The 19,896-nt window shown below is 43.9% G+C and overlaps 1 protein-coding gene across 1 annotated transcript in view; it reads left to right on the top strand.

The window, feature by feature from the left end:
- LOC124596303 (SET domain-containing protein SmydA-8-like) overlaps positions 1-19,487 on the top strand; it is a 293,663-nt gene extending 274,176 nt beyond the window's left edge. The window contains exons 7-8 of the mRNA XM_047135407.1: positions 6,189-6,448; positions 18,877-19,487. Coding sequence (XP_046991363.1) covers positions 6,189-6,448; positions 18,877-19,124 — 508 coding nt within the window. The 3' untranslated portion in view covers positions 19,125-19,487. The remainder of the gene's footprint in view (positions 1-6,188; positions 6,449-18,876) is intronic.
- Positions 19,488-19,896: the final 409 nt, after the last annotated feature.

The following is a 19,896-nucleotide window of genomic DNA, read 5'->3' as shown; positions in this document are numbered from 1 at the left end:
GTTCGTTGTTGATCTTTTTACTCAGTTTATTACAGAGACCAGCCAGCTCTCTGACCGAACACGCTGAGCTGCCATGCCGGCGCTCGGCCACAGCGGCCTGCTACACTGGAACGGATGCAAGTGAACATAAGCGAATGAGCATTCGCAGACAGTCTACACCTACATCTACATCTACATGGTTACTCCGCAATTCACACTTAAGTGCCTGGCATCTACAACTACATTTATACTCCGCAAGCCACCTAACGGTGTGTAGCGGAGGGCACTTTACGTGCCACTGTCATTACCTCCCTTTCCTGTTCCGGTCGTGTATTGTTCGCGGGAAGAACGACAGCCGGAAAGCCTCCGTGCGCGCTCGAATCTCTCTAATTTTACATTCGTGATCTCCTCGGGAGGTATAAGTAGGGGGAAGTAAGACCGGGTGATCAAAAAGTCAGTATAAATTTGAAAACTGAATAAATCACGGAATAATGTAGATAGAGAGGTACAAATTGACACACTTGGAATGACATGAGGTTTTATTAGAACCAAAAAAATACGAACGTTCAAAAAATGTCCGACAGATGGCGCTTCATCTGATCAGAATAGCAATAATTAGCATAACAAAATAAGACAAAGCAAAGATGATGTTCTTTACAGGAAATGCTCAAGATGTCCACCATCATTCCTCAACAATAGCTGTAGTTGAGGAATAATGTTGTGAACAGCACTGTAAAGCATGTCCGGAGTTGTTGTGAGGCATTGGCGTCGGATGTTGTCTTTCAGCATCCCTAGAGATGTCGGTCGATCACGATACACTTACGACTTCAGGTAACCCCAAAGCCAATAATCGCACGGACTGAGGTCTGGGGACCTGGGAGGCCAAACATGACGAAAGTGGCGGCTGAGCACACGATCATCACCAAACGACGCGCGCAAGAGATCTTTCACGCGTCTAGCAATACTTTGTTGTTTTTTTTCTTTGTTCTAATAAAACCCCATGTCATTCCAAGCATGTGTGTCAAATTTTGCATATCTACATTATTCCGTGGTTTATTAAGTTTTCAAATTTATACTGACTATTTGATCACCCGGTATATTCGATACCTCATCCAGAAACGCACCCTCTCGAAACCGTGACAGCAAGCTACACCGCGATGCAGAGCGCCTCTCTTGCAGAGTCTGCCACTCGAGTTTGCTAAACATCTCAGTAACGCTATCACGGTTACCAAATAACCCTGTGACGAAACGCGCCGCTCTTCTTTGGACCTTCTCCATCTCCTCTGTCAACCCGACCTGGTACGGATCCCACACTGATGAGCAATACTCAAGTATAGGTCTAATGAGTGTTTTGTAAGCCACCTCCTTTGTTGATGGACTACATTTTCTAAGGACTCTCCCACTGAATCTCAACCTGGCACCCGCCTTACCAACAATTAATTTTATATGATTATTCCACTTCATATCGTTCCGTACGCATACTCACAGAAGTAACTGCTATCACTGTTTTTTCCGCTATCATATAATCATACGATAAAAGATCCTTCTTTCTATGTATTCACAATACATTACATTTTTCTATATTAAGTATCAGTTGCCACTCCCTGGACCAAGTGCCTATCCGCTGCAGATCTTCCTGCATTTCGCGGCTATTTTCTAATGCTGCTACCTCTCTGTATACTACAGCATCATCCGCGAAAAGCCGCATGGAACTTCTGAGGGCAGAGGGTTCATCGAACCATTTTGATACTACTTCTCTACCATTCCACTCTCGAATGGCGCTTGGGAAAAAGGAACACCTAAATCTTTCCGTTCGAGGTCTGATTTCTCCTATTTTATTATGATGATAATTTCTCCCTACGTAGGTAGGTCTCAACAAAATATTTATGCATTCGGAAGAGAAAGTTGGTGATTGAAATTTCGTAAATAGATCTCGCCGCAAAGAAAACCGCCTTTGTTTCAGTGACTGCCACCCCAACTCGCGTATCTTATCAGTGACACACTCACACCTATTGCGCGATAACACGAAACGAGCTGCCCTTCTTTGCACTTTTTCGATGTCCTCCGTCAATCCTACCTGCTAAGGATCCCATACCGCGCACCAATTTTCCAGCAGAGGACGGACAAGTGTAATGTAGCCGTTCTCTTTAGTGGGTTTGGCGCATCTTTTAAGTGTTCTGCCAACAAAGCGCAGTCTTTGTTTCGCCTTCCGCACCATAATATCTATGACGTCTTTCCAATTTAAGTTGCTCGTAATTGAAATTCCTAGGTATTTAGACGAATTGACAGCCCTTAGATTTATGTGATTTATCGTATACCCAAAATTTAACGGATTTCTTTTAGTACCCATGTGGATGACCTCGCACTTTTCTTTGTTTAGTGCCAATTGCCACTTATCGCACCATACAGAAATTCTCTCTAGATCATTTTGTAATTGGAATTGATCGTCTGATGATTTTACAAGACGGTAAATTACAGGGTCATCTGCAAACAATCTAAGGGGGCTCCTCAGACTATCACCTAGGTCATTTATGCAAATCAGGAACAGCAGAGGGCCTATGACACTACCTTGCGGAACGCCGGATATCACTTCTGTTCTACTCGATGATTTACCTTCTCTGACTACGAACTGTGGTCTCTCTGAGAAAAAATCACGAATCCAGTCACACAACTGAGACGATGCTCCATATGCACGCAATTTGATTAATAGTCGCTTGTGAGGAACGGTATCAAAAGCCTTCTGGAAATCTAGGAATATGGAATCGATCTGAGATCCCTTGTCGACAGCACTCATTACTTCATGGGAATAAAGAGCTAGCTGTGTTGCACAGGAATATTTTCTGAATCCGCGTTGGTTACGTAGTCATTTTCTTCAAGGTGATTCATAATGTTCGAGTACAGCATATGCTCAAAAGTCCTACTGCAAATTGAGATCAGCGATATGGGTCTGTAATTTAGTGGGTTACTCCTATTTCCTTTATTGAATATTGGTGTGACCTGTGCTACTTTCCAGTCTTTAGGAACAGACCTTTCGTCAAGTGAGCGGTTGTATATGATTGCTAAGAAAGGCGCTATTGTGTCTGCATACTCTGAAAGGAACCTGATTGGTGTACCATCTGGACGGGAAGACTTGCCTTTCTTAAGTGATTTGAGTTGTTTCGCAACACCTAAGATATCTACTTTTATGTCACTCATGCTAACAGCTGTTCTGGCTTCGAATTCTGGAATATTTACTTCGTCTTCTTTCGCGAAGGAATTATGGAACATTGTATTTAGTTACTCCTCTTTAGTTAGAAGTATTCACCGCCATTCTCTTGTACCCGGCAACAAGCCTTCATTCGGTTGGTTGGTTGATTTGGGGTAGAGGATCAAACAGCGAGGTCATCTGCGAGAGCAGGGGTGCACCTGAAACACTACGCACGTTGGACACCAGCACCACTGCCGATCCTTCTCGATCCACACATCAGCAACAAGCAGTTAACACTGGAATGAACGGTAGATAACAACATGAGAGAACGAGCGTACCCTTTCGATCCTAATTTACGATCGCTGTAATATTCCTCTTTTTTTCGCGCAAATAATCGTCACACAGTTTTCACGAGATTCAACACTAGCTGTAGCCACGAAAAGCAAAAATTTGACGTTGGGATAGGGTTATTTTACATGACGAGTGCGCTTTTTTCCACGAAGCAAACAAAGTGACGTAGGAAAAAGAGCAACGTAAGTATGGAATTTGTACGTAAGCGTGAAACGCGTGGAGAAAGTGCACTTAATACTGAATTGTAGCTCCAGTCGTCCTTAGCATTATCGGCATTCCAAAACTTCGCACATACGTCGGTTGACGCTTTTCGCTCGCTTCTCATCACATCTGTGGACGAAATTTAAAAGCAGGGCACTGATTTCCAATGAGCAGCATTACGTGAAGAAAGGCTAGCGTTTACACTCTAGTTATTAGAAACTGGAGACATGTACGTCAGAAATAGTTTCGTATTTCAATAGCTGCTGTACCTCAGATAGTTTCTGATGTTTGCAGTGACATACCCGAAGCACTTCATGGATTTTTATCAAAATACATATAAGGAAGACAATGTCAATAAAGTATTATTAATGGAATCTGAAATATGTATAGAATGTCCACATACGATACTCCATACATACTGTTATATATTTTTTTAGAGGGGGGGATAGCATGACCGCGGGAAAACTGATTTTACTTATTCGTTTATTTTGTCAAAAACCTCTAAAATAACAATGATATATCAGCCGTGTTATTATAGCTGCCATGAACGTTCTCTTGGACTGCGAATGTTCATCAGAGACAAATGTGTGGTCAGGAGTGGCCCTGGGAAGTCTAATAGGGCCGCCCTTTTTCTCTATATAAAATGGCTACTCGTTTATTAAGGTCTTTTCGGCCCCGATAGCAGATCTCAGTATTATTGAACCCTTGTGCTCTACTTTGGAGAGAAGAGTGCTTAATCGCTACTCCGCCCCCCCCCCCTCCCTCCATCATCGTTATCGGAACTTGCCACAATTTTGCAGGAGAAACGGAATCAGATTCCCTTGAAAACCATACAGGACCTGTATTTATCCATTCTGAGACCACTGGAAGCTGTTTTGAATGGCAACGGGTTTCCTACACAGTTTTAGGCAGGGTAATGTGTTGCGTTTTTGAGTTTTTTTTAATATATTCGTCCAGCCCCTGTGGTAGTTAACTGAACCCGTACTAATGGTAAAGAACGTCTATACTGGTGCGCGTCCTGCATTTCATACAGTATAAAGACTTCGTTTTTTCGTGTGTTTGTTTTCCGAAAGTAACTAACGAAGTCCTTATAGCTTCTGAGGACGTATTCAGATTTGAGGGACGAAAGGCTAGGCACAGAAATACCTGATACTTACACAACTAAAATCACTCAGAAAGTAAATACTGGCGATGAAGGCCTACGTTGTATGATACATAGAATGGTACACAAAATCACGTTGTATGATACATAGAATGGTAAACAAAATCGGTAGAAACCTAGATAATAGCCAGAGACTTTAGAGTCTGAAGACCGGGTACATGGAGGCAGCTGATTTGTTGGATTTGATTGTGGTCTGGTTCAAATGGCTCTGAGTACTCCTGAGGTCATCAGTCCCCTAGAAGTTAGAACTACGTAAATCTAACTAACCTAAGGACATCATTCCGATCGGTCGCGAAATGGAAACGACTATGAAAATCCGATAAAGCTTTGCACAGATATGTTGGGTAGTGTCTCTAGTATAACCCCAGTTAGCATCACGTCGCTCTTCTCATTTCTGAGCTCGCAGTGAGTGCGTAAAGATGTCTAGAAAATAGTGTCTGCCGCCAAGTACGAGGGCCTGGTGAGAAATTTCGCCTGAAGCTATGCAGCTAACATTACATAACTGTCGTGCTGTTTCGTCTTCACGACAATTCTCAGCCGCATTCTGCAGGGGCAATGAAGATGCTCCTGCATCGTTTTCAAATGGAAATGTTAGATTACCCACAATACAGTCCGCAATTGTCTCCCCCTGAGTTTCATCTCTGGTCACATGAACCGCTGTCTTTGAAGACAACATTTTGACACAGACAACGAGGTGTAGGCCAGCGTGGAGAATTGGCGGAAAGCACTGGCGGCTGCCTTCTATGATGAGGCTACTGAAAAGTTGGTACAACGCTATGACAAAAGTCTAAGTCAGAACGGCGACTACGTAGAGAAGTAGCTGAAAGGTGTAGCTAATTGTTACAAGTAAAACATTTCTGATGTTCAATGTGGTTTCTATTTGGCAATCAATCGGAGCTTACTTTCTGAACAGGCCTCGTACATCCATGCCCAAGGCAGGATTCTAACCTGTCACCGTAGCGGTCGCGCGGTTCCAGACTGTAGCGCCTAGAACCGCTCGGCCACAACGGCCGGCAATCTGGAAACAAATCACACACACTGGTTGCTTAATGGAGTGCACACACGTGGCTTGCTTCAGGTCACCCCATTCGCTGCCCCACTCTTCGTTCGTCGGACGTGGTCACTCCTGCATTCTTGGTCTCCGGCGACTTGCTAGTTGTGGCAACCAAGTGCCTAACCACCCATACTTTCTTTAATGTCTCTTGGTTACTGTCACCTTGGTTGCTAGCAACCAGCAGTGTGAGAAGCCGTAGGATGACTCTCTGAGTGCAGAGGCGGATAAGAGCGGCGCTGACGCTGTGTCCGCAGGATCGCCGAGGAGGTGGAGGCGATCGACAGCAACGACGTGGAGGGGCTGGAGGGCTTCCTGTCGCGGTACCGCAACGTGCTGCACGACAACCACTACCACCGGCTGGGCGCCAAGCACTCGCTCAGCCAGCTGTACGGCAAGGCCGAGGGCTACACCATCAACGTGCTGTCCGACGCGCAGCTCAAGCGCAAGCGCGACATCTGCACCGACATCCTCTCCGTCTTCGACGTCATCGAGCCGGGCTACTCGAGACTGCGAGGTACGTTTCCACCTCGTCCACTGCTCATACTGCTTATGCTAAACGCCGAAACCTACGTCACGTTGGAACAATAATGGACCCTACACGAAGAGTCTTGACTTCTACGCAGTAGTGCTCACAAGGGGAGGCCGCCAATTGTGAAATTCAGATTCGATTCATACTGCGCATAATAAAAGCTCATGGCCAGAGGTGTAATGTGGCAAAGCACCAAGATGCACTTCTCAGCCGTTGTCGAGAAAATCGACAGTTAAAAGAAACCGTTATGGTGAAATACTCTCGACGATTAATAATTTTCTACAGCGTCGTGGCGCAGCGGTAAGCGCTCGGGTTCGTAATCCGAAGGTCGCCGGATCGAATCTCGCGCCATGCAATTTTTTTTTATTATTAGTTTTTTGTAATTCAAATATATATATATATATATATATATATATATATATATAAAGTATTAATGAATTGCTTATGCATGTTGGTGAAGGCGGATCGGTCTCCAATTGTACCGCCTCCATTTTTCCGTTTTTTTTTTAACAGGGTGTACCAAAGCTCTCCCGTCCGCACTGATTTTCGACAATGTTATAAGTTGCGCTAGGGACCGCATCTACCTTCTTTCGAAGTTAGCAGGCAACTACGCTGTTACGCGGCGGCTCGTTTCGGCCCATTCAACATCTGTCATTCAAGTGTAACGAGCGAGTAACGCAGTTTATATTTCATACCTGCCACAGCAAATTTGTGTTCGTGGGGTCTCTATTCTAATTCGAACGTTTGACTTACGCTATACGTATTCGTTTCGGAATATCGTTTCTACGTCTTCCGTTAACTATACGTGGTTAACATTATGAAGACAATTAATAACATTTGTGAAATACAACTTTGTTTGCGGAAAACATAATGATGCTCGAAGTCGCCAGTTTTTCCACGACAAACGACTTTCAACAACTTATTATATGCATAATTGTTGCAACTGATTGCCGGGAATTATATATATATATATATATATATATATATATATATATATATATATATATTTATTTATTTATTTATTTGAATTATGAAAAACAAATACTAAAAAAAAGGGTTGCATAGAGCGAGATTCGATCCGGCGACCTTCAGATTACGAACCCGAGCCCTTACCGCTGCGCCACGACGCTGTATACAATTATTAATCGTAGAGAGTATTTCACCGCAACAGTTTCTTTTAACTGTCGATTTTCTCGACAACGGCTGAGGAGTGCATCTTGGTGCTTTGCCATATTACACCTCTGGCCATGAGCATTTATTATGTGCAGTATGAATCGAATCTAAATTTCACAATTGGCGGCCTCCCCTTGTCAGTAACAGACCTGGACCACTCACCTCTCTGAGCGCCGCTGACAGCAGCATTAAACGTTTAAGTGCACCGTGTTTACTTCAGTAGGGGTAACTGCTACTGATAAACATTCGCGTGGTGCACATGCAGTTCATTTCCCACACTGTCCTCTCAAGTCACACGATTACTACGCGACTGCGCACAACCGTGACCGTCCCTGCGCCATCAGACTTGTGGTAAAATTAGCTACTGACAGCGTAGAACAGAAGGTGTTCCACGAATCCCATTACACACTTTCCACGTTGTAAAATTTCCCAAACAGTTTCTTCTATCGAAAAAGGCCGAAACAGGGACGCTACCTGCCGCGATATATTTCTGCATCTGTATACAACGACGTAAAAAAATCCCAACAACAAGAAATAATTAATGTAGAGCAATGAAATTTAGGGAATACATTTGTCTAGGTAACATATTCTCCCACCGGAGGTTCGAGTGCACCCACGGGCATGGGTGTGTGTGTTGTTCTTAGCAGAGGTTAGTTTAGGTTAGTTTAAGTAGTGTGCGGCAACGGCCATGCCGCAGTGGATACACCAGTTCCCGTGAGATCACCGAAATTAAGAGCTGTCTGGCGTGGCCGGCACTTGGAGGGGTGACCTTCCAGGCCGTCATGCGCTGTTGCCATTTTTTGGGGTGTACTCAGCCTCGTGATGCCAATTGAGGAGCTACTCGACCGAATAGTAGCGGCTCCGGTCAAAGAAAACCATGACGACTGAGAGAGCGGTGTGCTGACCACGCGCCACTCCTATCCACATCCTCAACTGAGGATGAGACGGCGGTCGGATGGTCCCGATGGGCCACTTGTGGCCTGAAGACGAAGTGCTAAGTAGTGTGTAAGTCTAGGAACCGATGACCTCTACAGTTTGGTCCCTTAAGAACTCACACACATTTGAACATTCTTGAGGTAACATATTTAAGTGATTAACGCTGCAAGATCACAGGTAAATGAAAGTGTCAGAAACGCCATTGCAGTTGTGAAATGCTGGTACATTTATAACCTGTATAACAACAAAAATGTTGAATGCATGCATGTAAACGTGTATGCATTGTGTTGTACAGGTGCCGGATGTCAGACTGTGATGGATTCTCATGCCAATTGCACTTGGTCGGTCAGTATAGACGCAGTCAATGCTGGTTGTGGATGACGCTGGAGTTGTCCCATATGTGCTCGATTGAAGACAGATCAGGTGATCCAGCAGGTCAAGGCAACATGTGGATACTCTGTAGAGCATGTTGGGTTACAACAGTGGCATGTGGAGGAGCGTTAACCTGTTGGAAAACATCCCCTGGAGTTCCGTATATGAATGGCAGCACAACAGGTCGTATCGTCAGACAGATGTACAAGTTTGCAGTCAGGGTGCATGGGATAACCACGAAAATGCTCCTGCTGTCATACGAAACCTTGCCTTAGGCCTTAATCTCACATGTATGTCAGTGTGTCAGCAAGCAGACACATTGGTTGCAGGCCCTCAACTGGCCTACTCCTAACCATAACAGGGCCATCACTGGCACAGAGGCAGAACCAGCTTTCATCAGAAAACACAACAGACTTCCACCCTGCCCACCAATGAGTTCTTGCTTGACACCACTGAAATCGCAAGCGGTGGTGGTTTGGGATCTTTGGAATGCAGTCTCCAGGGTGTCTGGCTCGGAGCTGTCCTTGAAGTAACCGATTTGTAACAGTTTGTCGTGTTATTGTAATGCCAACTGCTGCTCAGATTGTTGTTGCAAACGTAGTACGATGTGGCACAGCCATTCGCCGAACACGATGGTCTTCCCTTTCGGTAGTTCCGCTTGGCCGTGTGGAGTCCGGACTTCTTGAGACCGCACTTTCTCGTGAACGCCTCTGCCAACAGTCATGTACAGTGGCTACATCATTGGCAAGTCCTCCTGCAATATCGCGGAAGGAAAGTTCAGCTTCTCGTAGCCTTATTACACGACCTCGTTCAAACTCAATGATAATGGCATCTTTGTTGCCTTAAAGACATTCTTGACTAACATCAATTCATCATGTCCAGTCTCAAAGGCAACTAAAGCTCAGGACCGTCACAGCGTGTATTTAAAGCAAACACGCCGGCAGGAGTGGCCGAGCGGTTCTAGGCGCTACAGTCTGGAACCGCGCGGCCGCTACGGTCGCAGGTTCGAATCCTGCCTCGGGCATGGATGTGTGTGCTGTCCTTAGGTTAGTTAGGTTTAAGTAATTCTAAGTTATAGGGGACTGATGACCTTAGAAGTTGGACTTAACTTCTAAGTGCTCAGAGCCATTTGAACCATTTTTTAAAGCAAACAAGCGCTACAAACCCCACTCTTATGCGACTGGAGCAAAATTTTTGTAAACACCATCTTTCAGCTGTAGATACACACGTATCAACTTTCTTTTATGTCATACAACTCCTTCTTGGTGTTCCGACTTTTTCCCCGTGTGGAACAGTCTCTTCTTTTCCACTTCTCATTCGCAACACTAAATTCAGAACACTCATTCACGCTCTGGGTTTCAAATCACTGGGAAATGTAATAAAATGAGTTCAAATAAACCTTTGTTTTTGGCTACTAAACTGACTTTTAGTCGGTAACTGAGCTGTGACTGACACAAAAGAGAATATCTACTCACACAGAACTATATCTCAACGATGTTTTGTCGAATAGCACTCACAACAACATGTTTAGTGTGGCTCGCACTTGGCAATACTCGTTTCGACTTGTGCGTCCTCCTCAAGAGCACAGAAAAGTCGATAGTCTTTCCCAGGAGATGCTAGATTAAGCGATGCAGTTTCGTTCTGAACCGTCGTAACCCATCATTTCTGTAAACCGTTGACTCTCTTTCTAGAGTAATTTTGCAAAGCCATGTTTGAGTTGAGGTCTTCTCTAGGTATAATGAACTTTCGTAGCTCGTCTGCGTCTATTTTTTAAGAGGTTCCCGGTTTTTAGGATGCTTGTTCTCTACGCTCAACAGTCATGTACATTCTATGCTCCGTGAAGCGAGCCGTGTGAATCTGCCATCAGGCTCCATTAGGGTTAAGGTCCCATATGCATCAGTGCAAGAAAATGAGCGTCGCCATGGAAGACATTGGAACAGAAACTAGAGCCATGTGATCTGTTCAAAAGGATCCCGACACCTATTACCGCACATCAGTGTGGGATGTGTCTACCCTTAGCCTTTATGACGGCTTTAACTCTGCTGGGGACATTTTCAGCGAGGTGTCTGAATATCTGTGGAGGAATGACAGCCCATCCTCCTCAAGAGCCTAAACCAGAGATGATGGTAATGTTGGACGCTGGGGTCTGGAGTGGATTCGACGTTCTAACTCATCCCAAGGGCGTCCCTTTGGATTTAGCTCGGGACTTTGGGCGAGCCAGTCCACTTCATGTAATATTTCTCTCCACAAACACTGCTTTACGACAGGTTCAAGTTGATACTGTCATCGTCTCAGAACTATTCGTTTACTGTACCCAGTACACAATGCTGTAAAATGTTTTCGCATCCTTCCGCACTCAGCGTTTTCTCAAATTCAATGAGAGGACTGCACCACAATCACGAAAACACCCCCTTACAGTAACACCACCTCCTGCGTCCTGTTGGCTCTACACATGATGGTTCCCTAGACACTCACTAAACCTAAAACCGTCTGACGGATTGCCAAGTGTATAGCGTGATTCATCACTCCAAAACACCCGTTTCTACATTACTGGCCATTAAAATTGCTACACCACGAAGATGACGTGCTACAGACGCGAAATTTAACCGACAGGAAGAAGATGCTGCAATATCCAAATGATTAGCTTTTCAGAGCATTCACACAAGGTTGGCGCCGGTGGTGACACCTACAACGTGCTGACATGAGGAAAGTTTCCGACCGACTTCTCATTCACAAACAGCAGTTGACCGGCGTTGCCTGGTGAAACGTTGTTGTGATGCCTCGTGTAAGGAGGAGAAATGCGTACCATCACGTTTCCGACTTTGATAAAGGTCGGATTGTAGCCTATCGCGATTGCGGTTTATCGTATAGCGACATTGCTGCTCGCTTTGGTCGAGATCCAATGAATGTTAGCAGCATGGCTGTAACGGATCGTGATGCCACGTCTCGATGACTGAGTCAACAGATGGGTACGTTTGCAAGACAAAAACCAACTGCACGAACGGCTCGACGACGTTTGCAGCAGCATGGACTATCAGCTCGGAGACCATGGCTGCGGTTACCCTTGACGCTGCATCACAGACAGGAGCGCCTGTGATGGTGTACTCAACGACGAACCTGGGTGCACGAATGGGAAAATGTCATTTTTCCGGATGAATCCAGGTTCTGTTTACAGCATCATGATGGTCGCATCTGTTTGGCAACATCGCGGTGAACGCACATTGGAAGCGCGTATTCGTCATCACCATACTGGCGTATCGCCTGGCGTGATGGAATGGGGTGCCATTGGTTACACGTCTCGGTCACCTCTTGTTCGCATTGACGGCACTTTGAACAGTGAACGTTACATTTCACATGTGTTACGACCGGTGGCTCTACCCTTCATTCGATCCATGCGAAACCCTACATTTCAGCAGGATAATGCACTACCGCATGTTGCAGGTCCTGTACGGGCCTTTCTGGATACAGAATATGTTCGACTGCTCCCCTGGTCAGCACATTCTCCAGATCTCTCAGCAATTGAAAACGTCTGGTCAATGGTGGCCCAGCAACTGGCTCGTCACAATGCGCCAGTCAGTACTCTTGATGAACTGTGGTATCGCGTTGAAGCTGCATGGGCAGCTGTACCTATACACGCCATCCAAGCTCTGTTTGACTCAATGCCCAGGTGTATCAAGGCCGTTATTACGGCCAGAGATGGTTGTTTTGGGTACTGATTTCTGAGGATCTATGCACCCAAATTGCGTGAAAATGTAATCACATGTCAGTTCTAGTATAATATATTTGTCAAATGAATACCCGTTAATCATCAGCAGTTCTTCTTGGTGCAGCAATTTTAATGGCCAGTAGTGTATTAGTGGACATCAGTGTGGGATAGCGTTTATGACGGCTTTAACTCTGCTCGGGCCATTTTCAGCGAGGTGTCTGAATATTTGTGGAGGAATGACAGCCCTTCTTCCTCAAGAGCCTAAACCAGAGATGATGGTAATGTTGGACGGTGGGGTCTGGAGTGAACTCGACGTTCTAACTCATCCCAAGGGCATCCCCTTGGATTTAGCTCGGGACTCTGGACGGACCTGTCCACTTCAGGAATGTTTCTTTGCCTCACAGACACTGCTTTACAACAGGTTCAAGTTGATACTGTCATTGTCTCCGAACTATTCGTTTACTGTACACAGCACACAATGCTGTAAAGCGTTTTCGCATCCTTCCGCACTTAGCGTTTTCTCAAATTCATTGAGGGGACTGCACCACAATCACGAAAACACCCCCTTACAGTAACACCATCTCCTGCGTCCTGTTGGCTCTGCACATGATGGTTCCCCAGACACTCGCTAAGCCCAAAACCGTCTGTCGGATTTCCACAGGGTATAGCGTGATTCATCACTCCAAACCACCCGTTTTCAGTCATCCACGGCTCAGTGGCGTTGCTGTTTACACAACCTCGAGCGTCGTTTAGCACTGACTACATGTGCGTGGGGCCTATGAGGAGTTGCTCGACCATTGTATCCCACTCTTTTTTATTCCCTATGCAGAGCCATTGCACTAACTGGACTGCTGGTAGCACTTCGGACCTCATGTGTGTTCCCTTCCGCTGATTTCATGCGATTTTTTACAACCACCTTCCGCAATGCTCGACGGGCCCTTTTCGTCAGTACTTGAGGCCTGCCTGGTCTTGATTTAGCTATGACTGCTCCTTCGCGTTTCCGCGACACCATCACCCAACAGTCGACTTGGGCAGCTTAAAAAGGGCTGAAATATCCCTGAAGTATGTGTTACTCAGATTACGTCCAATGACCAGTCGACGTTCGAAGTCACTGAGCTTTATTGACTGACCAGTTCTACTGTTACTACTTCTGTACTCACAATACTCCCTGCCTCCTTTTATAATAGCAGATCCGCCTCTCGTGAGGGCGGATAGTGTTTAGCCGTCATTCTTCAAGCCTGCTTAGCTTTCAGTACTTTTCCATTCCCAGGCTGAGTCTCAAGAGTTTGGTTTGGCGCCACCTCACTCCTGCATTGGCAGTTGCCTCAGAACAGAAACGCATTGTTTACTATGAACTGCAAGCAGGGCATACGCTAAACGCCGTAACCTACGTCACGTTGGAGCAATAACGGATCCTACACGAACAGTCTTGACTTCTACGCAGTAGTGCTCAGTAACAAACCTGGACCACTCACCGCTCTGAGCGCCGCTGACAGCAGCACTAAACGTTAAGTGCACCCGTGTTTACTCCAGTAGGAGTAACTGCTACTGATAAACATTCGCGCGGTGCACATGCAGTTCATTTCCGACACTGTCCTCTCACGTCACACGATTACTACGCAACTGCGTGTAGCCGACAGGAGAACAGGAACTATTCTTTACCCTCTTCAGCAGGGACTGATGTACACAACGCCTCTTTGTTTCCTGTGAGTCGTAAAATGTTCTCGATACACCTGAAGAGCAGTAAATTGGCTTTGCCATCAACAGATGTGGTTGTTTTCTCGTGGAGGGTAGGACTTGAATGTACAGTTTAGAATGAACAGCTGTCCGCACACCCTCTAGGCAGTTTTCTGTCTACAGCAAGTTTGAAAGACGAGAGTAAGGAAGGAACATTACATCCTGGACGTCCTGTTGGCATTATTAGAGCAGTATTTCAGTTTTAAGAATTTTTTGGAACATTTTCCATAGGAAAATACCAATCGATAAAATTATATTAAAATTATTTCAATAACACAGCCTGGATGGCATGTAAGTTGTATATAATTCGTTTGGTGGCCGGATATGGTCATTTATTACATCGTTATCACACTTTTTTTTGTTCTTTGGTGACAGCACGAGCCGCTGGCGTGGAGGAAGTTGCTCTGGAGTAGTGTGGAACACTGCAATAGAGAAGAAAAGGAAGTACCAGCCTGCCACATGAAAGTATTTCATACATGGTATACGAACATGCCCAGGGTCTGCTACTAATTAATATTCATTACGTATTCTAGTTTTCCTCAATCTGATACTCAACTGATACGTTTATTTGGCGGGGTACAGGGTGAGTTGTGTTGACGAAGAATTTTTTATAAGATAGGAGGGGCGAGGGAGGAGGGAGACGGGTAGCTGCCCATCCCTGCACCTCGCTGGGTACGCCCTTGACACTATGTGTTCAAATTGCCTTCCACCGACAAGTACACGTGTATCAGACCTACGTCGTGCTGTAGTCCAGATACAATGACGTATTGCTGAAGTACTGAGTATGTTTCCCCAGGTTCCAACATACGGACATCAAGGTAATCTGCATTTTGTGCCGTGATTCATTAGACAACACTGTAAAATAGTCCTACAAATAAAAGTTAATGCACGTCGGCTTCCGAATAATTGATTCCGTGACAGATGGATACGAATAGGTGAACCAATTCCCTTGTTTCCTTATTCTCTGGATCAAAATCCACTATACTTTTACTTGTAAGGTCAACTGAAAAGATTTTGTGTGCCGAATTTCAGCACAACACGCAAAGAGCCATCGTTCCCGTACTGTATAAGTCTGGGAAAACTTAGGAAATACTCGAGGGATATATCAGAATATTTGTGACTCAGTGCGAAGGCTCGTTAAAGTATCCATAAATACCAAAAGAGATCTTTTGAACATGAAATGGAGCTGCACTTTTTTCCGTGGCATTAGAAAGAGCCTTGGAAGAAGAGTTCTTCATAGGTGGAATTTCAGATAGTAATAAAGTAACAGCACCGCAAACCACTCCTCCACTGCTAGCAGAAGACGCCTTGCAAATGGTTGCCCTACCGTACCAAATGTAAACAGACACAAGTGTTTATTTTATGACTACTACATCGAGTGCTGATAATGTTGTCCTTGAGCACTGATACACGCTGTAGCAGAGACAAGTAAAAGCAATTTCTGGTGTGCCCCAGGAAAGTGTGCGGGGGTCTTCCTCGCTCAAATGTATGTTAATGACCTAGCAGACATTAACAGCAACCTCAAACTATAATGAAGCACAGTCCGTAAAAACCTGCAGAAATATTCAGTCAGATTGAAAATTGTTTAACTTCATATTTGTAATTATTACAGTTCTGGTGAAAGACGCAAGGAAATGTGTAGAGCCATCTCTGACAATATTAATATTCTGAATGAGAACAAAAAACAGAAACAAAAAAACATAAATTTATTACTCTTGTTATAAATCATGAAAAATCAAATTCTCTTGTATTTGACTGCGGTTATAAAAATATTTTTTACCGACACCTAATAAGTAATCCACTAATCCTGCTGTACGCAACAGACAACTTATTTCGTCTTGCCGCTACAACTGCGTGAATATTCTGCATCCAACAGCATGCTAAAACAATTCAAAAGAAATACTGCGACCCATGCAGAGTGCAATGCATGGTCACAACTACTGCTACAACTACTGCCATTTTTGTATAGAAACTGAATAATCAGGAGGGTTTGGTCAACAAGCCTTAAGCAGTGTAAAACATGAAAGAAACCAATAAAAACTTTTAATTTATTATATTCCGAATATCGATAATTTAAACACTGACAAACTTTACTCGAATCTTTCCTTTTCTTCGACAGACTGCCGGCCGAAGTGGCCGCGCGGTTCTGGCGCTGCAATCTGGAGCCGCGAGGCCGCTACGGTCGCAGGTTCGAATCCTGCCTCGGGCATGGATGTATGTGATGTCCTTAGGTTAGTTAGGTTTAACTAGTTCTAAGTTCTAGGGGACTAATGACCTCAGCAGTTGAGTCCCATAGTGCTCAGAGCCATTTGAACCATTTGAATCTTCGACAGACTGATTAGCAACAACTTTAATTATTTCACAATGTCTATAATGAATGATTACGTATCTGGTCACAACAAAGATGTGAATATTACTCTCAATGTATGCGTACACAAATCAGTAAAAAGGCAAATTACCAAAAATCTTTCATTTATACCCAAGTCTCCTCCAGCACTACTAGCACAGTCACAATGGGCTGCAACCTCATCTGTCGCTGACTACCCTCAACAACTGTTCGCTCGCTACCATTTGCGATAATAATATCTCAGATTCAGAGTCTGTGTATGCAGAATCAGTAACAAACTTTCCAAAGGAGTATTAAGTCCAACCTTCATAACCCCACACTCACTTTTAAGAAACGCAAAATTCTTACATAATAAAACTGAGAAAAACAGCATCAGATGTTTTACAAAATTAGTAAAATACATAAACATAACCATAAGATTACATAAGTTATGCACATAATAGGAAATTGAAAAGCTTACAGCATAGTCAAGGAAAATAACAAACAAGTATCATCTTGTGCATGTAAGCACTCATATCCACATGATATTGACAGTACTTCATTTGGTAGGATAACAAAATATTGTTCATAGTTCTTGCCAAGATAAAAATATTACATAGAATTGCAAATTGTGCAAAGAGAAAGAAAATGAGTATACAAGTATCATTGTGCAGGTAAGCACTATATCTGCATGACATTGGCTTTAGTTCATTTGACAAGATAACAAAATTTTACTTCTCTTTTAAGTTCATTTTCTATCATCACAAGCCTTTAAAATGAATGTGAATGACTATTGAGAAAGATAAGAGTTATCAGTATCTGTTATGTGACATACAGTGGCTTAATCGACAGGTACCACAAATTTCCTAAGAAACAACATTACAATACCATGCAAAAAGTAATTTGAAGATTTAGTTGACAAAGAAAGAGCAAAAAATTGCGATGATCGACAGATGAGATTAGTTGTTTTGTACATCAAGACGCACTCTGTGCTGAATTTGCAGGCATGGAGCACTGATGAAATTGGTGGCACTAACCGTAAATTTTCTGATGTCACACGCATTATTCCACTGTCAGTTGCAACGGTTTCCCATGAAACTGACAGAAAAGTATGGAAGCTTTATATATCACTGCAAAGTACGTTGGTTAAGTCAGGTGACATGCCTGGAATGACTTTTCGATTTAGACCCCGCTGTTGTTGAATTTATGATGGAGAAAGTACAGCAGGAACGAAAACGATAACATCCGAAATGGACCGCTGACCTCTTATTTTAAGTGGACTGGACTGCACATAGATCACAGTAAAACATTGTAAGATGAAAAAAACTGGTTTCTAATTTGATTGTGATGCATTTAAAAAGAAAATCGCGTTGTAGAAGGGACAAATTCTGACAAAAGAAACTTCTCCATTTCCCTAAGTCCTAAGAAAAAGCGAATTTTAAAAAATTCGTTGTTGACTATGAAAGAAATACAAGGATAGTTTTCTAAACGTTTTGTTTTTGGTATTTCAGTTGAAAGTGCCCCTGTGCATGTACAGATGGAACTGATTGCTCTCTATTGTAATCCCCATTAAAAAGACCATTTCTTTTGCATTAAAACTCTTGGAGGCCCACATAGTTTTCTTCAAGAAGACTTTTCACATCTACATAACCAGTGTGGTGAAATATTTCAATGAACATATGTATGTGAAAAGATTTTTTCGATTATGGGGCTAAAGAAGTTACAATTACATGGCAACCTGAGTGACAAAATCTGTGGAATTGACTGTGTCTATCCATATGCAGACGGTTTGTACCAGGTAAAATTTTTATTGTCTTCAGCGCTCCAAAAAATAATTAACGAACAAAAACGTTTGTTTTGTGAGTGATCTACATTGTTGAGAAATGTGAAACATAAAATCAAGTCATATGCAATGTGGTTGCATTGCCATTTAAATGCAACACGTTTCCAGTTTTCCCTCTTCCCCTTCCTCTCACTCAGAAAGTACGGCATGGTGGTGGGGGAAGTGTGTAGCAAGGCTGAGCACTAGGGCACAGTTCGCGTTCCGAATTCATGGCTGCTTCTGCTGTACGGACACTGGAGGAGGATTTCATTGGTGTTTATAAAGTGTGCACTGCTTGTTGCAGGTCCTCAACTCACATAACCTGTGTTGTGTGCCCACAGGTATCGTGCTGTACGAGCTACATGCACCCATCATGATCCTGGCAACGCGGCGCTTCGAGGCTCGCACGATCGGCAAGCGGGAGCTGGGCCGTGACCTCAAGAAGGTGGTACGCTGCCTGGAGGAAGCCAGCCTCATCCTCGGCTTCGAGCCTGAGGGATCCTCGGAAGCGCTGATAGCCTCCGCCGCCAGAGACGCACTCGACCGCCTCAGGGACTGGCAGACCGTCATCGGCAAGCTCAATGCGTAGCTCTGTGGGCAGCATTGAACACGAAGGCAAGGAAGTGAGCCACCACCACCATGTTCTCAGGACAACTGGCTTGGCTCGAGAGAGCTGGAGATGATCGCTGTTTTATAGTTCACACAGCTCTCGTTCTACCAAAGATTTCCGCTGTTGAACAAATACTTGGATACAACCACAGGCTTATATTTTGCAGTCTGAATATGTGGCACTTTCAGTATAACCAGAACATGAAACTGTCACCAAAATGAGGTGGAACATCATTTTTTTTTACTAGCTGAGCCCTTAAGTCATGTATATTATAGAAAAACCTAAGAAAAAATTTAGAATGGCCCATGTTAAATGCCATAAACACACACACACACACACACACACACACACACACACACATATATATATATATATATATATATATATATATATATATTCATTTTCTCGTAAACACACGAACTATAGATTATTTTCACATAAATAGTGATAATATATTGAAAAAAAACCAGTGAATCTTAAACACTTAAACTATCAGTTAGTTTCTTATGAACCAAATTCGTATTTAGTTTGTGTGCAGAGCCATTACCCTGGCGTTCCACCAGCATTAGTTTGGCTGTAGTTGCCTGACGTTCCAAATAGACTGATACTTTGTCCAGCTGCTTTGTTCGCTCTGTAGGTGTCATGTCTTCAGATTGAGCACCCAGACGAACAAAAGGCGAAATTTTCATCATTAGAAATCAGACTGTAGTCAGTATCATTCTCATTTCGAAGCAACTCATTTGTGTCATAT

The sequence above is a fragment of the Schistocerca americana genome, chromosome 2 (assembly GCF_021461395.2).
Source record: "Schistocerca americana isolate TAMUIC-IGC-003095 chromosome 2, iqSchAmer2.1, whole genome shotgun sequence".
NCBI lineage: Eukaryota > Metazoa > Arthropoda > Insecta > Orthoptera > Acrididae > Schistocerca > Schistocerca americana.
This window is presented reverse-complemented; position numbering and strand designations above follow the sequence as displayed.